General features: G+C 37.0%; 1 protein-coding gene across 3 annotated transcripts in view; it reads right to left on the bottom strand.

Moving 5' to 3' along the window:
* The window catches only part of ADCY8 (adenylate cyclase 8), a 245,726-nt gene that overhangs the window by 182,958 nt on the left and 44,322 nt on the right, over positions 1-18,446 (bottom strand). For all 3 annotated transcript variants that reach the window (XM_004602452.2, XM_055127686.1, XM_055127687.1), the window contains exon 2: positions 7,010-7,159. In XM_004602452.2, coding sequence (XP_004602509.2) covers positions 7,010-7,159 — 150 coding nt within the window. The remainder of the gene's footprint in view (positions 1-7,009; positions 7,160-18,446) is intronic.

The raw sequence follows: 18,446 nt of genomic DNA, 5'->3' as shown, positions 1-18,446 counted from the left end.
ACTCCTCCGCAATTTCAGGACTTTAAATGAAACATATATCCAATATTCAAAGAATTTATAATGTAGACGAGGAAGTTAATGCCATAGAGTAATGTAGATAGAGGTTAATTTCATAAATAAATATACAAATAGAACACTCATGGAGGTGACCGCTGAGGTCTCTGAGGATCTTGGAGGAAGAGGTGACATTTGATCTTTGCTCTGAAAATTGGAGGGGGCGAGAGGAAAGTAACAATGGGTAGAGAAAGCAGAGTTAAGACATGAGTGCGGTAAGTAACAATGGGTAGAGAAAGCAGAGTTAAGACATGAGTGCGGTAAGATAATAATAACAGTGTTTCAGAAACAGCATTGCATTATAAACTGGAGAATGGTAGGATGAAAAATACGAACAACAGGTTAAAAATAAACATGCTAGATGGAAGATAGATAGTATTGACTGTAAGAAATAAAGAACAGCAGATAACAGCTTGATGAAAAGAGGTTCAAAACTTTTTTTTTGAGAATAATAAAGACAGATACATCTAGTTTGAGCAGAAAAGAAAAATATTCTGAAATTCTGCCCACTTTGAGGTCACTCTTGATTCTAAAGGAAATTAATGTCAAGGCTCTGTCTTATTAGTAATAGTTACCTCAAGCTTTAAAATCAACTCTCTAGAGGCAATCAGGCATCAAAATAATCAAACTAGCCAGTATAGAAGTAAAGAGAAGACCTAACTTTAGCATTCAATCTATTGTCCAAACTGCTAGATTATATCAGTATTGTTGAACAGAGATACTTAAGTTAAATAGAATTGCTTTAATACAGTTGAAACATCTGTTGCAGTTAATAATAATCTTCCTGCTGCTGCAACATATGGTAACATCAAAAACTTTTTTCCAAAGCCCCCCAGAGCTTCTGAGACACCTCAAAATGCCACAATTACCATAAGTAGGTCTCAGCAGTTCTCAAAAGTTGAAAGAAAAATAATTAATTCATTTTAATATTTAAAATAAATATGAGCCATTTGGATCATTGGGGAAGAAAAGTGGGATACAAAAGCTATAATAATTAGAATCCAACTCCCACCGGGAGATTTTCTAAGATGAGTCTTTCCAAAGAAAATTTCCTTGGCAGGTCTGCCTAAAACACATGCTCAGTTTAACCCAGTGTCTCCTGAAGTGGATCAGAGTCCTTCATGCACCAAGGTCACAATGGGTGCAAGCACTTTACTTTTATATAGTAGAATTATTGCAACTTGATTTTCATGTAGATGGAAGTTAACTCAGGAGCCAAAATTTGAGTTCAATATAACTCAGTTAAACAAACATTATCAGAAGATTTTCTATGACAACCACTGTGCTGAATAAATAGCAGAGAATTTGATAAATTGGAGCGTTATAATTTGATAAATAAGAACTTTTAGCAGTTCTTATTTCCTGTTGAGAGAGAGGAATTCAGACAAGTAAATGTCATAAAATATAACAGGGTCTATGGCAGGGTTAACTCTTAGGCAGTCTGGAAGCACAAAACAAACATCGCAACTTCAAATGAAGTTGTAAAGGCAAGTCTCTTAGAAAAAGGGATGCTGGTGAAGTTCTCTCAAGGTGGAGAAATGACCCTGAATACAATGAGTAGGAGATGGGCTTTCCCAACTCTCAGAATCATATAGCACAAAGAACTGAAGGAACAGTGCAGGTAGCCTGTTGTCACTTGGTACCATTACAAGACCCCTCATATATGGAGAAGAACCTGGTGAGACATGTCAAGGGCTAGAACCTAGACAGCTTAAGTGGATCATATGTGGAGGATTTGGTTTTATCTTGGAGGTACTATGGCCACTAAAGGGTCTTCCCACAGAGAAAAGGGAAGTCAAAGCTTTTATTGCAGCATTCTTTCTAATAAGCCTGCTGCTAATATGATCTGTCTTGGGGCTAATATCTGCTCATCCTTAATCTTTGCCACAATCCTTGAAGGAAGCCTAGTTATCATGTTCATCTTATACCCCAAATTCAAGGTCTCTTTCTTTCAACCTCTCTCTATTTTTTGGCTATTCACAATTGTACTCAGGGGGGTCATATATGCGTGCCAAGGACCAAACCCATGTTAGCCACGTGCAAAACAAGTACCATCCACTCTGTACTATCTCTCTGGCCCATAAATCAAGTTCTCTTGAATTGTTTTCAATTAGGGTTTTTAACTGAAACAGCCAGTCTACACATATTCTCAGATGAGTACTCCTGGGACTAAATTATGTTCACTGTCTCTTATACAATATTATGTATGATCATACTAATAGAAGATCTTTAGTGGGCTGCAAGGGCACCACGCACAATACTTTTAACTGCTAAGGGGACTATTCAGGAATAATGCTTTTATTACCATACTACATTAGAGACAAAAGAGAAATGAAGGCTCTGAGCTTGTTTATGCACACTATAAAACCAAAAAATTTCAAGCTCCAAGTGGTCTCATTGAAAACTATGCCTTCTTTGCTCACCTACCAAATTCTCAGAGATTATGGAAGCCTGAAATGGAGATCAAATGTCAATAGAAACTTACTTTAGCATTGACTAACAGAAAGATAGCTATCTTAGATACTACTGTTGGGAGTCAACAATAAATACAATAAATACTTTGGTTAGGAACATAATAATATATACATAATACATAATTATGAACATATGACAATGACAAAATTATAATATACTTTTCTTAGGTCTGAGAACAAAAGACTAACTTAAATTTTGACTGCAAAAATAACAAACTGGCTTATAATTTTGTATTATTTTATGCAAAGTACCTTATCTGAGGTGAAGACAATGATGAAATTATCCATATACAAACAAGTCATTGACGACAAGGAGTTGGGTCACATTGGGGAATTCAATAGCTCAACTAGGAAGCCAGGCAGAGGTGACAGAAACTCAAGGATACTTTTTACTATGTAAGTTGCTACTATACCTCACCTCTATACATTACCATTTTTCTTCCTCTTTCCACCAAGTTCAAAAGAATAAAGATTAGACACAATAAAGATCATCACCTCCATTTACATCATGACATCAGAGTGATTCTAAGACATCCAACTTAAATAATGGAAAAGAGGGAAAGCCCAAGCTTAGTAAGGCAATTAAGTAGTGTGTCTCCATATTTCCTAAGTGTCAAGTTAAAGAGTGAACTGCCAAGACAACTTACCACAGTTGCTCTTCTGATTGTGCTAGAGAATCAAGAAGAGTTGAATAAGTTCGTAAAGTGGCTGTATTCTCCAAATTTCCATAGATCCAAGGAAAGAATGATGTGCCAGTCTGGGAACTGCTGTTTAGCAGGGGGACACAATTTACAGACTGGGAGACACTTAAGTTTATTATAGAAGCTTATGTCTTTCTTAGAGTTACTTTTCTTAATTATTTTATAAGGATACTCAGTGCAACTACAATACTTTTATTATGAGGCTCACACTGTTTTAGACATTAGCCTAGGAATCCTCTGAAGTCCATAGAGAACATGGTAATTCAATAGTTTCCGCTCTCACTCTGATAATAATGCTGGCAATAACACACAGCAGTAGGAATTGAGTTTAAGGCAGACCTTGCTTGTCTGCCTAAACCATTTTGCTATAGATATGAATTCATTTACTTTAAAGATCTATGATTCACTGATGACCAAATTATGTTATTTTTTTGCATCTACTTTAAAATTTATCAAACCATTGCTAAGTAAATTTTATATAAGTGTTTATTAATAGATGACAAATTTGTTTTTAAATTTTTTTATTGATATTCTCTAGGATACAATGCTATTAATGATGGCTTGTCATGTACATAATTCTAACACGTTATCTGGTTTACCCCTTATGGAAAGCAACTTGGAGATTTATCAAAAAATAGGAATAGAACAGACATGTGACTCAGTGATTCTGCTTCTTGGTATCTATCCCCAAAACACAAAAATATTAGTTTGAATGGACATGTGTGCATCTATTTTATTGCTGTATTTAGTGTAGTAGCCAAGATATGGAAACAACCCAAATGCCCAACAGATGAATGAACCAAGAAGATGTGGCATATATATACATAACGGAATACTATGCAGATATTAGAAAGAACAAGGCTGTGCAATTTGCAACAACATGGATGGCCCTAAAGGATATAATGATGAGCGAAGACAGTCATAAGAAGAGGGATAAATGCAGGAAGATCCCTTTCATGCGTGGGACTTAAAGATCGACAGCAAGGTAGCAACAAAGGCTCATGAGTAACATACTGGGAGAACTGATCCACACAATTGAATTGGGGGTGGGCTGGAGAGAGAGGTGTTGAGGGAGATGGGAAAACTTTAAAAAAGATCCTGGGCAGGGCATGAGGGAAATAAAAATTTAAAAACTATAAGAGATTCAAGGAACCTCAGTGGCTTGGAGTACTTGCTTTGCAAGCAGGAGATTTGTATTTAATCGCTCTCTATGGTCCAGAAGCACTGCTGGGAGTAACTTCTGATCAATGGGCTGATTCCAAATCAAAACACATCCAAATTTTTAAAAAAGCCTCAAGAGGCCAAAGTAATACATTGATGGAACATAGAATTGTTAAGAACCTACAAGCTTAGGAGATTAAATATAGGCTCTATAGCCAGTTTAAGCATATTTGTTTTTGAAATTTGCTTTCAAAGGCAAAGGTATTTTTGGCTTTTTTTCAATGAATAAATAGATAGTAGGCAAAAATCATAGAGAGTAATATGTATATGTGTGTATATACATGTACATACATACATATATATATCATCATCATCATCATCATCATTATCATCATCCCGTTGATTGTCAATTTTCTCGAGTGGTCTCAGTAACATCTCCACTCGTCTTAGCCCTGAGATTTTAGAAGCTTCTCTTTACTCGTCCTTCCCAATGGTGCCACAGGCACCAGCAGAGGAACCCAGGTGTGCGGAACTCGGGGCTGAGATCTCCAAGCCTGCTCGAATGGGATTGGGTCTCTTCTGCCCAGATCCCCCATTTTCCAGTAGCTAGGCAGTCACACCCAGAAACTGCCCCAGGTGCTGTGTAATCCCACCAACAGCCAACATCCAGAGACTATAAAATCAAGCTCCTGGAAGCTTGGACATCTTATAGGCTAGTTCTCCCTCTTGGAGAACCTGGCAAGTTACCAAGAGTTCCCTGCCCGCATGGGAGACCCTGGCAAGCTCCCCATGGCATATTCATATGCCAAAACCAGTTTTATATATATATGTATATGTATATATACATATATATATGTATGTATGTATATACCTCTTGGAGAGAGCCCAGCAAGATACTGAGGGTAAGCTACCCACTGCATATTCGATACGCCAAAAATAATAATGATAGATCTCATTGTCCTGACCCTGAAAGAGCCTCCGATCATTGGGAAAAACAAGTACGAGAGGCTGCTAAAATCTCAGGACTGGGAGGAATAGAGACATTACTGGTGCCTGCTTGAGTAAATCAACGAACAATGAGATGACAGTGATACAGTGATACAGAAATACTCCAGTTAGGGTTAATATTTAATTTCTTTAACTAAAGTAATATTGCATATAATATCACATGACTTTTAAGCATGCATCATTATAAAGAAGCAGTGTATATACTTTAAGCTTAGACTAATTGCTTCATTGAAATTTTCAACCTGGAGAGTTAGGGGTGTGGCTCAGCAGTAGAGCTTTCTTTGCATATGTGAAGCTCTGAGTTCAGTTTCTTGCAAAGCACAAAAAAAAAAAAAAAGAAGAAACCTAGTCAGACTGAAGTTCATTTTGCCTAGTGGGGACCACATTTCTCTGAAACAACATTTGACCTTTTAAAAATCTTTCCTTCTACGAAGAACTTTGTAACTGTATAATCACAGTGATTCAATTAAAAAAAAAGATTCTTTTTACCTTTGACCTCCTCCCTTCTGGTGACCACTGTCTGAGTCTGAGTCTATACTTTTCCCCTTACTTTTCAGGGCACTTTAATTTATAATCTACTAATGATAGAATTTCATACATATAATAATCCAATGCCATACCTCCACCAGTTTTTTCATCTTCCTTCCTTCCTTCCTTCCTTCCTTCCTTCCTTCCTTCCTTCCTTCCTTCCTTCCTTCCTTCCTTCCTTCCTTCCTTCCTTCCTTCCTTCCTTCCTTCCTTCCTTCCTTTCTCTCTCTTTCTTTCTTTTCTACTATTTCTTTTTTTTTATTAGTGAATCACTGTGAGATACAGTTACAGACTTACAAACTTTCGTGCTTGCATTTCAGTCATGCAATGATTGAGTACCCATCCCTCCACCAGTGCCCATTCTCCACCACCAATGATCCCAGCATCCCTCTCAGCTAATTTTTAAATGTTCTTGTGCTATATTCTTTCAAAGTTAAATTTCATTTTGGGGAAACATTATTTTTGAACCAACCTACTTTAAAATCATTAAAACATCCACTTGTTCTGGATGTCTAGAAGCTTCATTATTAAAACTCTTCAAACTGGAATTTATGTCACTCAGCTGAACACAACCTGTTTTTCTTACATTCTTAATCCTGAAGTGGTGTCATATTTTATAAAATGTATTAAATTTGATCATCTTTTCTGAAAATCGGGATGAAATCTTTAGCTCTGTAAATAAATATACTTGCTCTACTAGGAACTTACTAAACTTTGACTCATGATATTGTGAAAATTGTATGATAAATAACTTGCAGTTTAAAAATGAGGAGGTTCCAAGTTGGAGAATAAATGCTTTTTAGGAACGCTAAAACATAGATGTCATTCAAGGGTGTCAGAAAACCATTCTTTAGAATTCTATTTACTTCTTGTGGGGTAAACTAAACAAGGGGCTTTGACCAAAGCTTTGAAGACCAATCTGCTTTGATCTTCAAGTCTATACCTATTTTCAAATTAAGAATCCCATGAAAAGCTTTGGGAGAACACTTGGAAGTCAAGATATATTTCAGGGGGAAAATGGTATCATAGAACTCAGAAAATGGCTAGGAGGTAAGTGAGATACACAGCCTTTCTGATCAGTACCTGTCTTTGGTTTTCTGTCTCCAGACGCAGCCTTGCCTCGACACACCTCCGAGTTTCCAGGAAAGCTTGACGTTGGGCTCGATCTGACAGGTAACTGATGAAGATTCCAGCTGTGTTCATACACATAAATAATACGGCTTGCGCCACAACCTGAAACAGAATTGAATTGAATTGAAAACATAACCTGGTCGGGTGAATTATTCAAGAGCTTTTTCTTTCTTCTCTCCTCTCTTCCTCTTTCCTCCACTTTCCCCCACTCCTACAGCACTCAACCCAGTCAATAGTCAGCTTAAGTGATGCAATTCTTAGGACTTGGTGGTGCTGGTGCTGGTGCTGATCAGACCACTCTGGTCTTGTTTGGGGGCCACCAGGGCCATACTTGGCAATGTATGGCCAGGTAATGCTCCCGGTTAATGCTGGGTCGGGTATGTGTTGCTTAGAATCAAACACAAGCCACGCACAGCCTCTCCCCCTTAGTCCAGCACCCTCACACCCTCAGCCCTTTTCCTGCCGTGCTTTATCCTTGCATGCTGTGTAAAAACTGCTTAGGTTGCTTTTTCACCTACTATTTGCAACTTTGGATTATTGCTTCTAATAATACAGAGACAATGCTTGTTGTCATTGGTGGCAACATACAGTGTTCTGTATAGTGTCAGCTAACTGCTGAGTAACACCACCTGCTAGATTATTTGCTGAAGAATAATCAAATAGATCAATAACTTTTCCATATAAAACTGAGCATAATTTACAAGATATACTGGAACAACTATTATAATGTTCATAGTAGAAATAATAATGTAACGTATGAAAGACTACTCTTAACAATAATAATATTGTATGAAGTGGGGGAAAAAATCTCTAAAGAATACAATTTTACAAAGGATAAAGGACAGAGTTATTTCTGGTAAAAGGATGCTGTTATTAGCTATGTAAATGTGCTTAGAGCTATAATCGCATTACAATAAAAATCCAAAATGGAACCTTGAAAAACAATTCAAAAGTATATTTAAAAGAATATATAATGCCAAGGATGTTTTTACAAAAGGGATTAGAAAGACCTCCCCAAACATCAGGCAATATATACTATTGTGATACAGTAACTGAACTTATAAAGTAAGCATATTAATAGAATTGATAGAGTAAATTAATAGAATAAAACTGAATTTCCTGCTCAAACAAAAACACATGAGTTTATTTGTGATGTATATACTCAATAATTTAATGGAAAAATAAGTTAGTAAAATAATTGTTTAATTAGTGAAAAAAATGTTGATAATTACCTTACTCACTATTAATTGATATATCTATTCCAAATTATTAATGAAGTGAGACTGCATCAGACAGAAACTTGAACTGATACTGCTCAAAGCATATGAAATATGTTCTCTTTCTAGTGAAGGGATGATATGTCCCTCTGGTTGTTGGTTGTTTTTCGTCCACACCCAGAAGAGCTCAGGCTTTACTCTTTCCTCTGCACTCAGGGCTCACTTCTGCAGTGCTTGAGGAATTATATGAGGGGCTAAGGACTGAACCCAGGACAGCCATGCACAAGGCAAGCGCTGACTTGCTATACTATTTCTCTGGCCCTTAAGCCACATTTTTCTACAAAGTCTAATCTATGGTTTAATGCATTTTTAAATTTCTGAATACTCACTATGGATTTTTTTTAAATCCACTTAAGAAATAGCCCAGAGTATCACAAAGTATTAAATATTCACACACATATATATATGTATGTATATATATATATATCCACATACTTTATTACTGTTGTTTTCTTTTTGTAGGGATATTAGACTAAGGGGATTAGGGAGTCAACTCTGGAAATCAGAGTTTGTCTTACATTCCATCTCCACTCTCCCCACAGAGTGACTGAGATATTTCTCTCATGAAAAGAATAGATATGCTGCACAACTTGGAGCCTAGCAGTCTAGCCCACTGGTTAAGGATATTGGTTCCTCAAAATGTCATTAATTTGTTCTATGAACTTGGACCAGACAGTAATTTTTTTCTGGCCTTCAAAATTCCTCCCTGCTAAACCAGGACTACCTCCCTAAAATCCTGACTGTGTAACTTATGAGAGCAATGAGCAAAAGACCTGTAACACAATTATTGCTCAATTTGCACTAGTTATACTTGTAACTAAGGTCTTGATTATGGTTCTGTTTGCAATAACAAGTAAGCAATATGAGCGAACTTGTAGTTCAGAAAAGTGATGAGGCAGTTTGAGGAATAGTGGTCATCACTCTAGGATAAGCTCACCTCTAAGGTGTCAGTGGGAAATGGGCTGGAAGAGTAATAAAGAGGGCCTGTGAATGTAGGAAAAGCAAATAGAGGAATAAACATTTGATAATATCCTCCACCAGGGTGGTGGGATCCTCCACAACTGTCAACCCTCGACCACACTATTTACCTTCCCTTTATAAATAGCACATACCAAATTAGAAAAAGAACTGATAAATAGTATGTAAAAAAGCTTTAAAAACACAACAATAAAGCAGTGAAACTTAAAGAACTAGTTAAGAAAACAGTAAAAATATGAAATATGCTAAATGAAGATTAAACAATACAAAAAGTAATACTCAATGACAAAAGAAACTTAAAGAAAAAAGAGCCCTGAGTTCAATAACCAGTAGCCTGAAAAATTACCTAGTAATGATGTAAAAATGCAGTCTCTTTATTTTTTATTTTTATTTTTTGAATTTTATTTTATTTTTATAAAGTTGTTCACAATAATTCATTACATTTAATATTCAAAGACCAATCCCACCACCATTGCACCTTCCCACCACCATAAGAGGAAAGTATGTGAAGATTGTTGTATTTCATCCTGGAGCCATGAAACCCTGTATAAGGCTTTACAAACATGTATGTTACACTGAAACAAGTCTGTGCTACTTTTGTACATCAGTGGTGTAGAGTATGAGAGGTGGCATCAGGAATTCTGAAATTTAGAATATGATTATAGAGCAGATTCCCTCGTGGAAAAGTCTATGTTGCTCTCTTTACAGAAGCTTTATTTCAGTCTCTGGAGCTTGGCTGTTGAGATTATATGGCACCAGGAGCAGTTTGTGGGTGTGATTGCCAGGCTACTGGAAAACGTGGGAGCTGCGGGGAGGAGGCCCAGTCCTGCTCTGAACGAGCTAGGAGATTTCAGTCACGGGTCTGACATAGCTGCGTTTTTCTCAGTTTCCCTCATGTGTGAGGCTCATCCAAGCTTGTGGAGAGTGGCCTTGAGCATGGTTGTATTTGGGTTCTGGAGGTTTTTGGCTGCTGGGGGGTTCTTTTCTTTTTTTTTATTGACTCACCATGAGATACACTTATAGACTCATGATTACATTTCAGTCATACAATAATCAAGCACCCATCCCTCCACCAGTGCACATTTTCCACCACTGTGTTTCCAGTATCCCTCCTGCCACTCCCATCCCATCCCACCTCCTGCCTGTGTGGCAGGTACATTCCTTCTGACTGTCTACTTTGGGGCATTATGGTTCACAATACAGATACTAAGATGCCATCATGTTTGGTCCTTAGTCAACTTTCAGCGCGTATCTCCCATCCTGAGTGTTCCCTCCAACCATCATTTACTTAGTGGTCCCTTCTCTATCCAACTGCCTTTTCTCCCAACACATGAGGCAGGCTTCCAAACATGGAGCAATCCTCCTGGCCCTGTCTCTATGCTCCTTAGGTGTTAGTCTCATATTATGTTGTTTTATATTTCACAAATTAGTGCAGTTATTCTATGTCTGTCCCTCTCTTTCTGACTAGTTTTAGTTAGCATAATATTCTCGATTTCCATCCACTTATATGCAAATTTCATGTTTTCTAACAGCTGCATAGTATTCCATTGTGCCTATGTACCAAAGTTTCTTTAACCAGTCATCTGGTATTGGACTCGGTTTTTTTTTTTTTTGCAGATTCTGGCTACTGTGAATAGTGCTGCAATAAACATCCAAGTGCAGATGTCATTTCTACTGTATTTTTTTTTTCATTGTCGGGATATATTCCCTGAAGTGTTATTCCTGGGTCATATGGGAGCTTAAATTTTAGTTTTTGGAGGAACGTTTTTCATTGCTTTCCAAAAAACCTGGACCTGTCGGCATTCCAACCAACAATGAATGAGAAATCCTTTCTCCCCTCATCTGTGCCAGCACTGGTTGTTCTTGTTCTTTTGGATGTGTGCCAGTTTCTTTGGTGTAAGATGACATGTCATTGTTGTTTTGATCATCATCTCCCTGATGATTAGTGATGTAGAGCATTTTTTTCATGTGCCTGTTGGCCATTTGAATTTCTTTCTTGAGGAAGTTTCTGTTCACTTATTCTCCCATTTTTTTCAATGGGGTTGGAGGTTTTTTTTTCTTGTAAAGTCCTACCAGTGTCTTGTATATCCTCTATATTAAGCCCCTACCTGATGGATACTGGGTAACTAATTTTTCTCGCTTTCCATGTTTTAGTCACTGTTTCTTTTGAGGTGCAGAAGCGTCTTTAATGTAGTCCTAATTGTTTAGATTTGTTTCTACTTGCTTGGTCAGTGGTGTTTTGTCCTTGAAGATGCCTTTAGCTTTAATATCATGAAGAGTTATGCATACATTTCTCTCCATTTACCTTATGGATTCAGGTCTGATATTGAGGTCTTTAATCCATTTTGATCTGACTTTTGTGCTTGGTGTTAGACAGAGGTCTGAGTTCACTTCTTTGCATGTAGCTGTCCAGTTTTCCCAGCACCACTTGTTAAAGAGGATTTTCTTGCTCCTTCATATTCCTTGCTCCTTTATCAAAGATTAAGTGATCATACACTTGAGAGGCTGTGGCAGAATATGCAACTCTGTTCCATTGGTCTGTGGGTCTGTTTCTATTCCAATACCATGCTGTTTTAATGCTACTGCTTTTTAGAACAGTTTGAAATTGAGGAAAGTAATGCCACACATCTTATTTTTCCCAAAGATTGATTTAGCTATTCATGGGGGGTTGTTGTTCCGTATGAATTTCAGGAGTGTTTTGTCTATTTCTTTGAAAAATGTCACGGGTATCCTGATAGGGGCCACATTAAATCTATATAATGCTTGGGAGAGTATTGACATCTTGCCAACGTTATTACTCCCAATCCATGAGCAGGGAATGCATCTCCATTTCCTAGTGTCCTCTTTTGTTTCTTGATTTAGTGTTTTGTAATTTTCTTTGTATAGTTCCTTCACCTCTAGTTAAAGTTGATTCCAAGGTACTTGATTTTCTGAGGCACTGTGAATAGGACTGATTTTTTAATACCTCTTTCTTCTCTTTCATTATTTACATATAGGAATGCCATGGACTTTTGAGTATTGATTTCATAACCTGCAACTTTACTACACAAACCTATTGTTTCTATGAGCTTTTCTGTAGAGCCTTTAGGATTTTCTAATTATAGTATCATGTCATCTGCAAATAGTGATAGCTTGACTTCATCTTTTCCTATCTGGATTCCCTTGACATATTTTCTTGCATAAATGCTATGGCAAGTACTTCCAATACTATATTAAATAGAAGTGGTGAGAGTGGGAAACCTTGTATTGTTCCTGATCTTAGAGAGAATGCTCTTATTCTTTCCATATTGTGAATAATGCTTGCTGTGGGTTTGCAGTAGATGGCTTTGACTTTATTGAGGAAAATTCTTTCGACTCTCATTTTGCTGAGATTTGTTTTATAAATGGGTTCTGAATCTTGTCAAATGCCTTCTTTGCATCTATTGATATGATCATATGGTTTTTATCTTTCCTTTTATGGATATGGCATATTATGTTGATTTACTTGCAAATGTTAAACCATCCTTGCATCCCCGGAATAAATCCTTCTTGGTTCTGGTGTATGATCATTTTGATGAGTAGTTGGATTCGATTTGCTAGTGTTTTCTTGAGGATCTTTGTGTCTGTATTCATCAGGGATATCAACCTGTAAGTTTCCTTTTTTGTGTGTCTCTGCTTTTGGTATGAGGGTGACATTTGTCTCATAGGAACTATTTTTGGAAGTGTTTATGCTTCTTCAATTTCTTGAAAAAGCTTGAACAGGATTAGTAGCTCTGAAGGTTTGGAAGAATTCACTAGTGAACCCATCTGGGCAAGGGCTTTTGTTTTAGGGGAAAATTTTGATTACTATTTCAATCTCCTTGACAGTGATAGGTCTGTTCAGGTATTCCAAGTCTTCTTGGGTCAGCTTTGGGTGATTATAAAAGTACAGGAATGTATCCATTTCTTCGAGGTTGTCCTGTTTTGTGGCATAAAGCTTCTCAAAATAATCTCTGATAATCCTTTGAATTTCTGTGGTTTTTGTTGTGATGTACCCCTTTTCATTTCTGATTCTTTTTATTAAGAGTCTCTCTTTTTCCTTGTGAGTCTTGCTAGTGGTTTATTGATCTTGTTTATTTTCTCAGAGAAACAACTCTTGGTTTAATTGATCTTTCAGATTGCTTTATTTATTTATTTATTTGGATTTCCATGTCTTTAATTTCTACTCTAAGTTTTACTATTTCTTTCCTTCTGCCTGGTTTGGCCTCCTCTCATTGGTCATTCTCCAAGATCTTAAGCTGTGAGGTTGTTAGTTATGTGGGTTTCCTCTTTCTGAGGAATGCTTGTAGAGTTATACACTTTCCTTTTAACACTGCTTTTGCTATGTCCCATAGGTTCTGGTAACTCCTGTCTTCATTCTCATTTGTTTCCATTAATCTTTTGATTTTTGCTTTGATTTCCTTTGTAAGTCACTCATTGTTCAATAGTGAGCTGTTTAATTTCCAGGTATTTGATTTTAATTTCTTTTTCTGAGTGATTCACTTCTATTTTCAGTACATCATCATCTGAAAAGATCGTTGATACAATTTCTATTCTCTTAATTTTATGGAGGCATGTTTTGTCATCCAAATGTGGTCTATCTTGGAGAATGTCCCATGCTCACTTGAGAAAAATGTGTATTCAGCTCTTTGGGGATGAATTGTCCTATATATATATGTGTGTGTGTATATATGTATATACATATATGCACATATATACACATATACAGTGTTGTAATCTCTGACTGTACATATATATGTATATATACGTATATATGTATACATATATATGTATGTCTATACATATACTTGCTGAGCTTGAGTCTGGCTGATCTATCGAGAGCTGATAAAACGGTGTTGTAATCTCTGACTATTATTGTGTTGCTGTCTATGTCTTTCTTCAAGTCTATGGGCAGTCATTTTAAAAATTTTGCCTGTTCCTCATTAGGTGCATATAATTTATGAATATGAGTTCTTCCTGATGTACAGATGCTTTGACCATTAAGACTGATCTTCACTGTATTTTTTAACCTTCTTTAGTCTGAAGTCTATGTGATCTTATATTAGTATGGCCACTCCAGCTTTTTTGAGGGAATTGTTTGCCCCTAGAATTGTTCTTACAGCTTTAGACATTGAATCTGTGTTTGCTCTGGCTGTTCAGATTCTTGTTAAGTTTCTTGCAGCCGAGTGTTGGGTTTAATTTTCAGATCCATCCTATCACTTTGTGTCTTTAATTGGTGAATTTAGCCCGTTGACATTGAGAGAGATTATTGTCACAGGGTTTCTCTTATCTTTCTGCCGAAGTTTGGTGTATTTGAGGGACTTGTCTTGTCTTATAGTAGCTCATTTAGTTGCTTTTGTAATGCTGGTTTTGAGGCTATGAAGTTCCTGAGTTGTTTGTCTGTGAAGTTGTGCATTGTTCCTTTCAATATGAATGACAGACTAGCTGGGTAAAGTATTCTTAGTGAGGTATTTATTTCATTGAGTTTTTTCGCTACATCCCACCAGTGTCTTTGGCCCTTAGTGTTTCATCAGATAAGTCTGCTGTGAATCTTTGGGATGCTCCTTTATAAGTAATTTCTTTGATCTTTCTGCTTTCAGAATTTTATCTCTGTCTTTGGTTTTTATCATTCTGATAAAGATGTGTATTGGAGCATTTTATTTGGGTTTCTTTTTGTTGGCACCCTTGAGCCTCCTAACTCAGTCTGGATGTGTTCTTCAGCTCTGGGAATGTCTCAGCAATGATATATTTGACAGTTTCTTCTTCATCAAGGTTTTCTTCCTGACCCTCTGGGACCCCAATGTTTCTTATGTTATTCCCCTTGACTTCATCCTGACTTTCTCTTGACATCTGTAGGTTTATTTTGAGGCTCCTTTTCATTTTCTGCTGTTGTCTGGAGATTCCATGAACCTCACTGAATCTGTTATTCTGTCGCTGAGGCATTCCATTGAGTTTTTATTAGGTGAAATAACTAAGTCTTTTAGGTCCGTCATTTCTGCTTGTATTTTTATTTGCATTTTCCTCATTTTTGCTCTCATATCTTCGTGTATTTTATCAACAGTGTGTTCCATTGCTTCTTAGAGTTCCTTATACATCCTTAAAAGCTCCATTTTAAATTCCTTATCTTTGAGGTTATATAGTTTACTATTACTTTTGATTCATCTGGGCTAGCAACTTCAATCATTAAGTTTGGTGAGTTTCTGCGTTTTATTTTACCATTGCAACCTTTGCATTTGGAGTTTTTTCCCATGTTGTTGTATGTTTTTGTTTGTGCATTGGGGCTATCTTTGTGTGTTACCGTGGTTTACTACTGTTAGAGAAATTAATTTGGCCCTCTAGGGGTGGAGGCTGGCAAGGGAGGACGGTTCTCCTGGGAAGATGCTGGGTGGAGGGGCTTCCCTTCGGGTGGAGGGCTAGAATGCAGGCGAGCAGGGGGATGGGCGACCTGTCAGGGACACACACACACATACACACACACACACACCTGATGGAGAAGTTAGTTCAATGCTATAGGTTGCCGGGGTTCTGCTAGTGGAAGGGGGAAACTCACCCTGCCCCCCACAACTTGCCCTGGTGAATGCAGTCTTTTTAGATGTTAACAAAATGAGGGAATTTTTTTAAACTGGAATTTAGAAATGCAGAGGACAAGAATAGAAGATTTTTTTAAATGAATTTAAAAAACTCTGAATTAGGACAAAGGAAAATGTTAAAGGTTAAAATTAGGATGGAATGGAGGTAAGGACGAAGAAATAAAATGACTGAACTTTTAAAAACAGGTAACATAAAAGTACCGGGTTTTTTTAATAGCAGAAATAAAATGGTAGCCAACATTTCAGAGATATATTATGCTAATGCAAAAGACTTTAAGACACATTGACATATTTGAATGTCTACTTTGATGTATTAAGAGAGACAAACAGAATAAGTGGTCATAATTGTTCCAATAGAATTTTGGCATACTCAGTGGTGCTCTTACTCTTTGCTCTATGATCAAGAATCTCTCCTGGTGGTGCTCAGTGTACCATACATAGCGCCATGAATCAAACACAGGTTGGCCATGTGCCAGGGAAGCACTTTACCTACTGCACTAGGTCTATAGTCTTCCAAAAGTAGTTTCCAGCCTAAAATAACTTATTGACTTATTGTCTTCTGCCAATTCCTTTTCATAGGAACTTGAGGGAAACTTCTCTTCAAAGACTCTAATTACATATAAGAAGCTGTGCCTTTGCAAATACTATTTTCTGGACAATCCCATAGCAATCCACTTGTTCTTCTTAACTCCATTAATAGAAAAGAAAGGTCAGGCTTAGAGAAGTTAAATTATTCAAAATTAATTATTTTGAAGTTAATTATTTGAAAGAAGTTAATTATTCAAAATCAAACAACTCACAAGTGGTCACAGAATGACCAGCTTTCCTTGTTTACATAGGATACAGAACTTTGTTTTCTATCTTGTAAAACCCAGGTGGAGTTCTCATCCATGCTCTTCCTTAGGAATTCACAAACTATGTACCAAGTAGAATAAGACAGATGAGAATATTTTCTTATTTTTTTAAAGAATTACAAAATTAAGAATTAAGTAGAGAAGAGGAAGAATGGCAAGATGAAGAGGATTTAATTATAGTCTTGACAAAACTTATTCACTAAGTTTTGAATGCCCCAAGATTGACTCTGGACAAAGCAAACATAGGTTCTGCCCTTGTAGAGCTTATAGATTACCAATACCACATGCCTAAACTTTAAAGTCTTCCATCTCTTATCCAGATCCTCATTTGGCTTTATTACCAGCAAACTTTGGTTTGTGCTTATAACTCTTGTAATTCCTCGCTCTCGTCCATGTTTTCCTTGAGGACAGTAGAAACTGCCAGCTATTGTTGTATCCTATACCTGACAGAGTGGTCATGAGTAAATGTTTGATGAGAAGATGCTCTATAGTAGGACTTGACAGGAGAGTCCCCAGAGGGGCCAGGGTGGTCTTTGTTAGCTATGGCTTCCTGGCCTTTGGCACTATTTCAAGCTATATACTATGGCAAAGACAAATGTCTCCCCAGAACTTGTTCTTATTAATGAAAAAAAAATCTGCTACCAAAAAGCCATATAAGTAAAAATAACAGGACTCCAGACCTTACTTTATTCCATCTGTGAGCAGAACATGAAGTCTTGGAATTTTTTGTTTTCATACCATGATAATTCCTGGTGACTTAGTGAAAAGACCAACTCCAGAGTTATTATAAATGATGGCCAGTAATCAGAAAAAAGAAGCTTCAAAAAAAACCATAAATAGCAACAATAATTGGTTCTCTCGCCATCGTTTTTAGATCTTCATGAGAAATGTTAGAACTATGTTTTCCAAATGATCCTGTGGCAATTTCCTCAGAAAGACATGGGTGAATGCCAAGACCAGATGATAACCTTTCCATGGGAGTCATTTTGTTCAAATAGAAGATTTTAGTTTCCTGATCATATTTATTTTTAAAACCACATATAACTCTTGCTTACATTAGGTATGCAATATTACTTTATAAATAGATCAATTGACAGATAGCACAGTGGGTCGGGCATTTGCTTTGCACGAAGCCGAACTGGGTTCGATTCCTCCATCCCTTTTGGAGAGCTCAGGAAGCTATTGAGAGCATCCCTTCCGCATAGCAGAGCCTGGCAAGCTACCCGTGGTGTATTCAATATGCCAAAAATAGTATCAACAAGTCTCACAATGGAGACCTTACTCGTGCCCTCTTGAACAAATCGATGAACTGGATGACAGTGCTACAGTGCTACAGGTAAGAGCCAAAGTGGTGAGAATTCATTGAGGCAAACAGTAGATGTGTGATAGTAAATAAATGTATGAACTACTGAATGCATGTTTGCTGAATCATTTTTACTGAATTGATTGAAGTTGGTTTATAAAGGATGCTTATTATTTAAATAACTTGCCAAGAATATTCATGTCTCAAAGACTATATACAGTCAGGATAAGATGCATAATATTTTTTGTCCTAACATTCTAAAATGTACTAGGTCTTCCAGCATATAACCACATTTACTATTATTTGGGGGAATGGGGTGGGGGGGACACACACAGGTGGTGCTTAGGTCTTACTCCTGGATCTGTGCTCAGGAAACACTCCTGGAGGTTC

This window comes from Sorex araneus, chromosome 2, assembly GCF_027595985.1.
Source record: "Sorex araneus isolate mSorAra2 chromosome 2, mSorAra2.pri, whole genome shotgun sequence".
Classification (NCBI taxonomy): Eukaryota; Metazoa; Chordata; class Mammalia; order Eulipotyphla; family Soricidae; genus Sorex; species Sorex araneus.
This window is presented reverse-complemented; position numbering and strand designations above follow the sequence as displayed.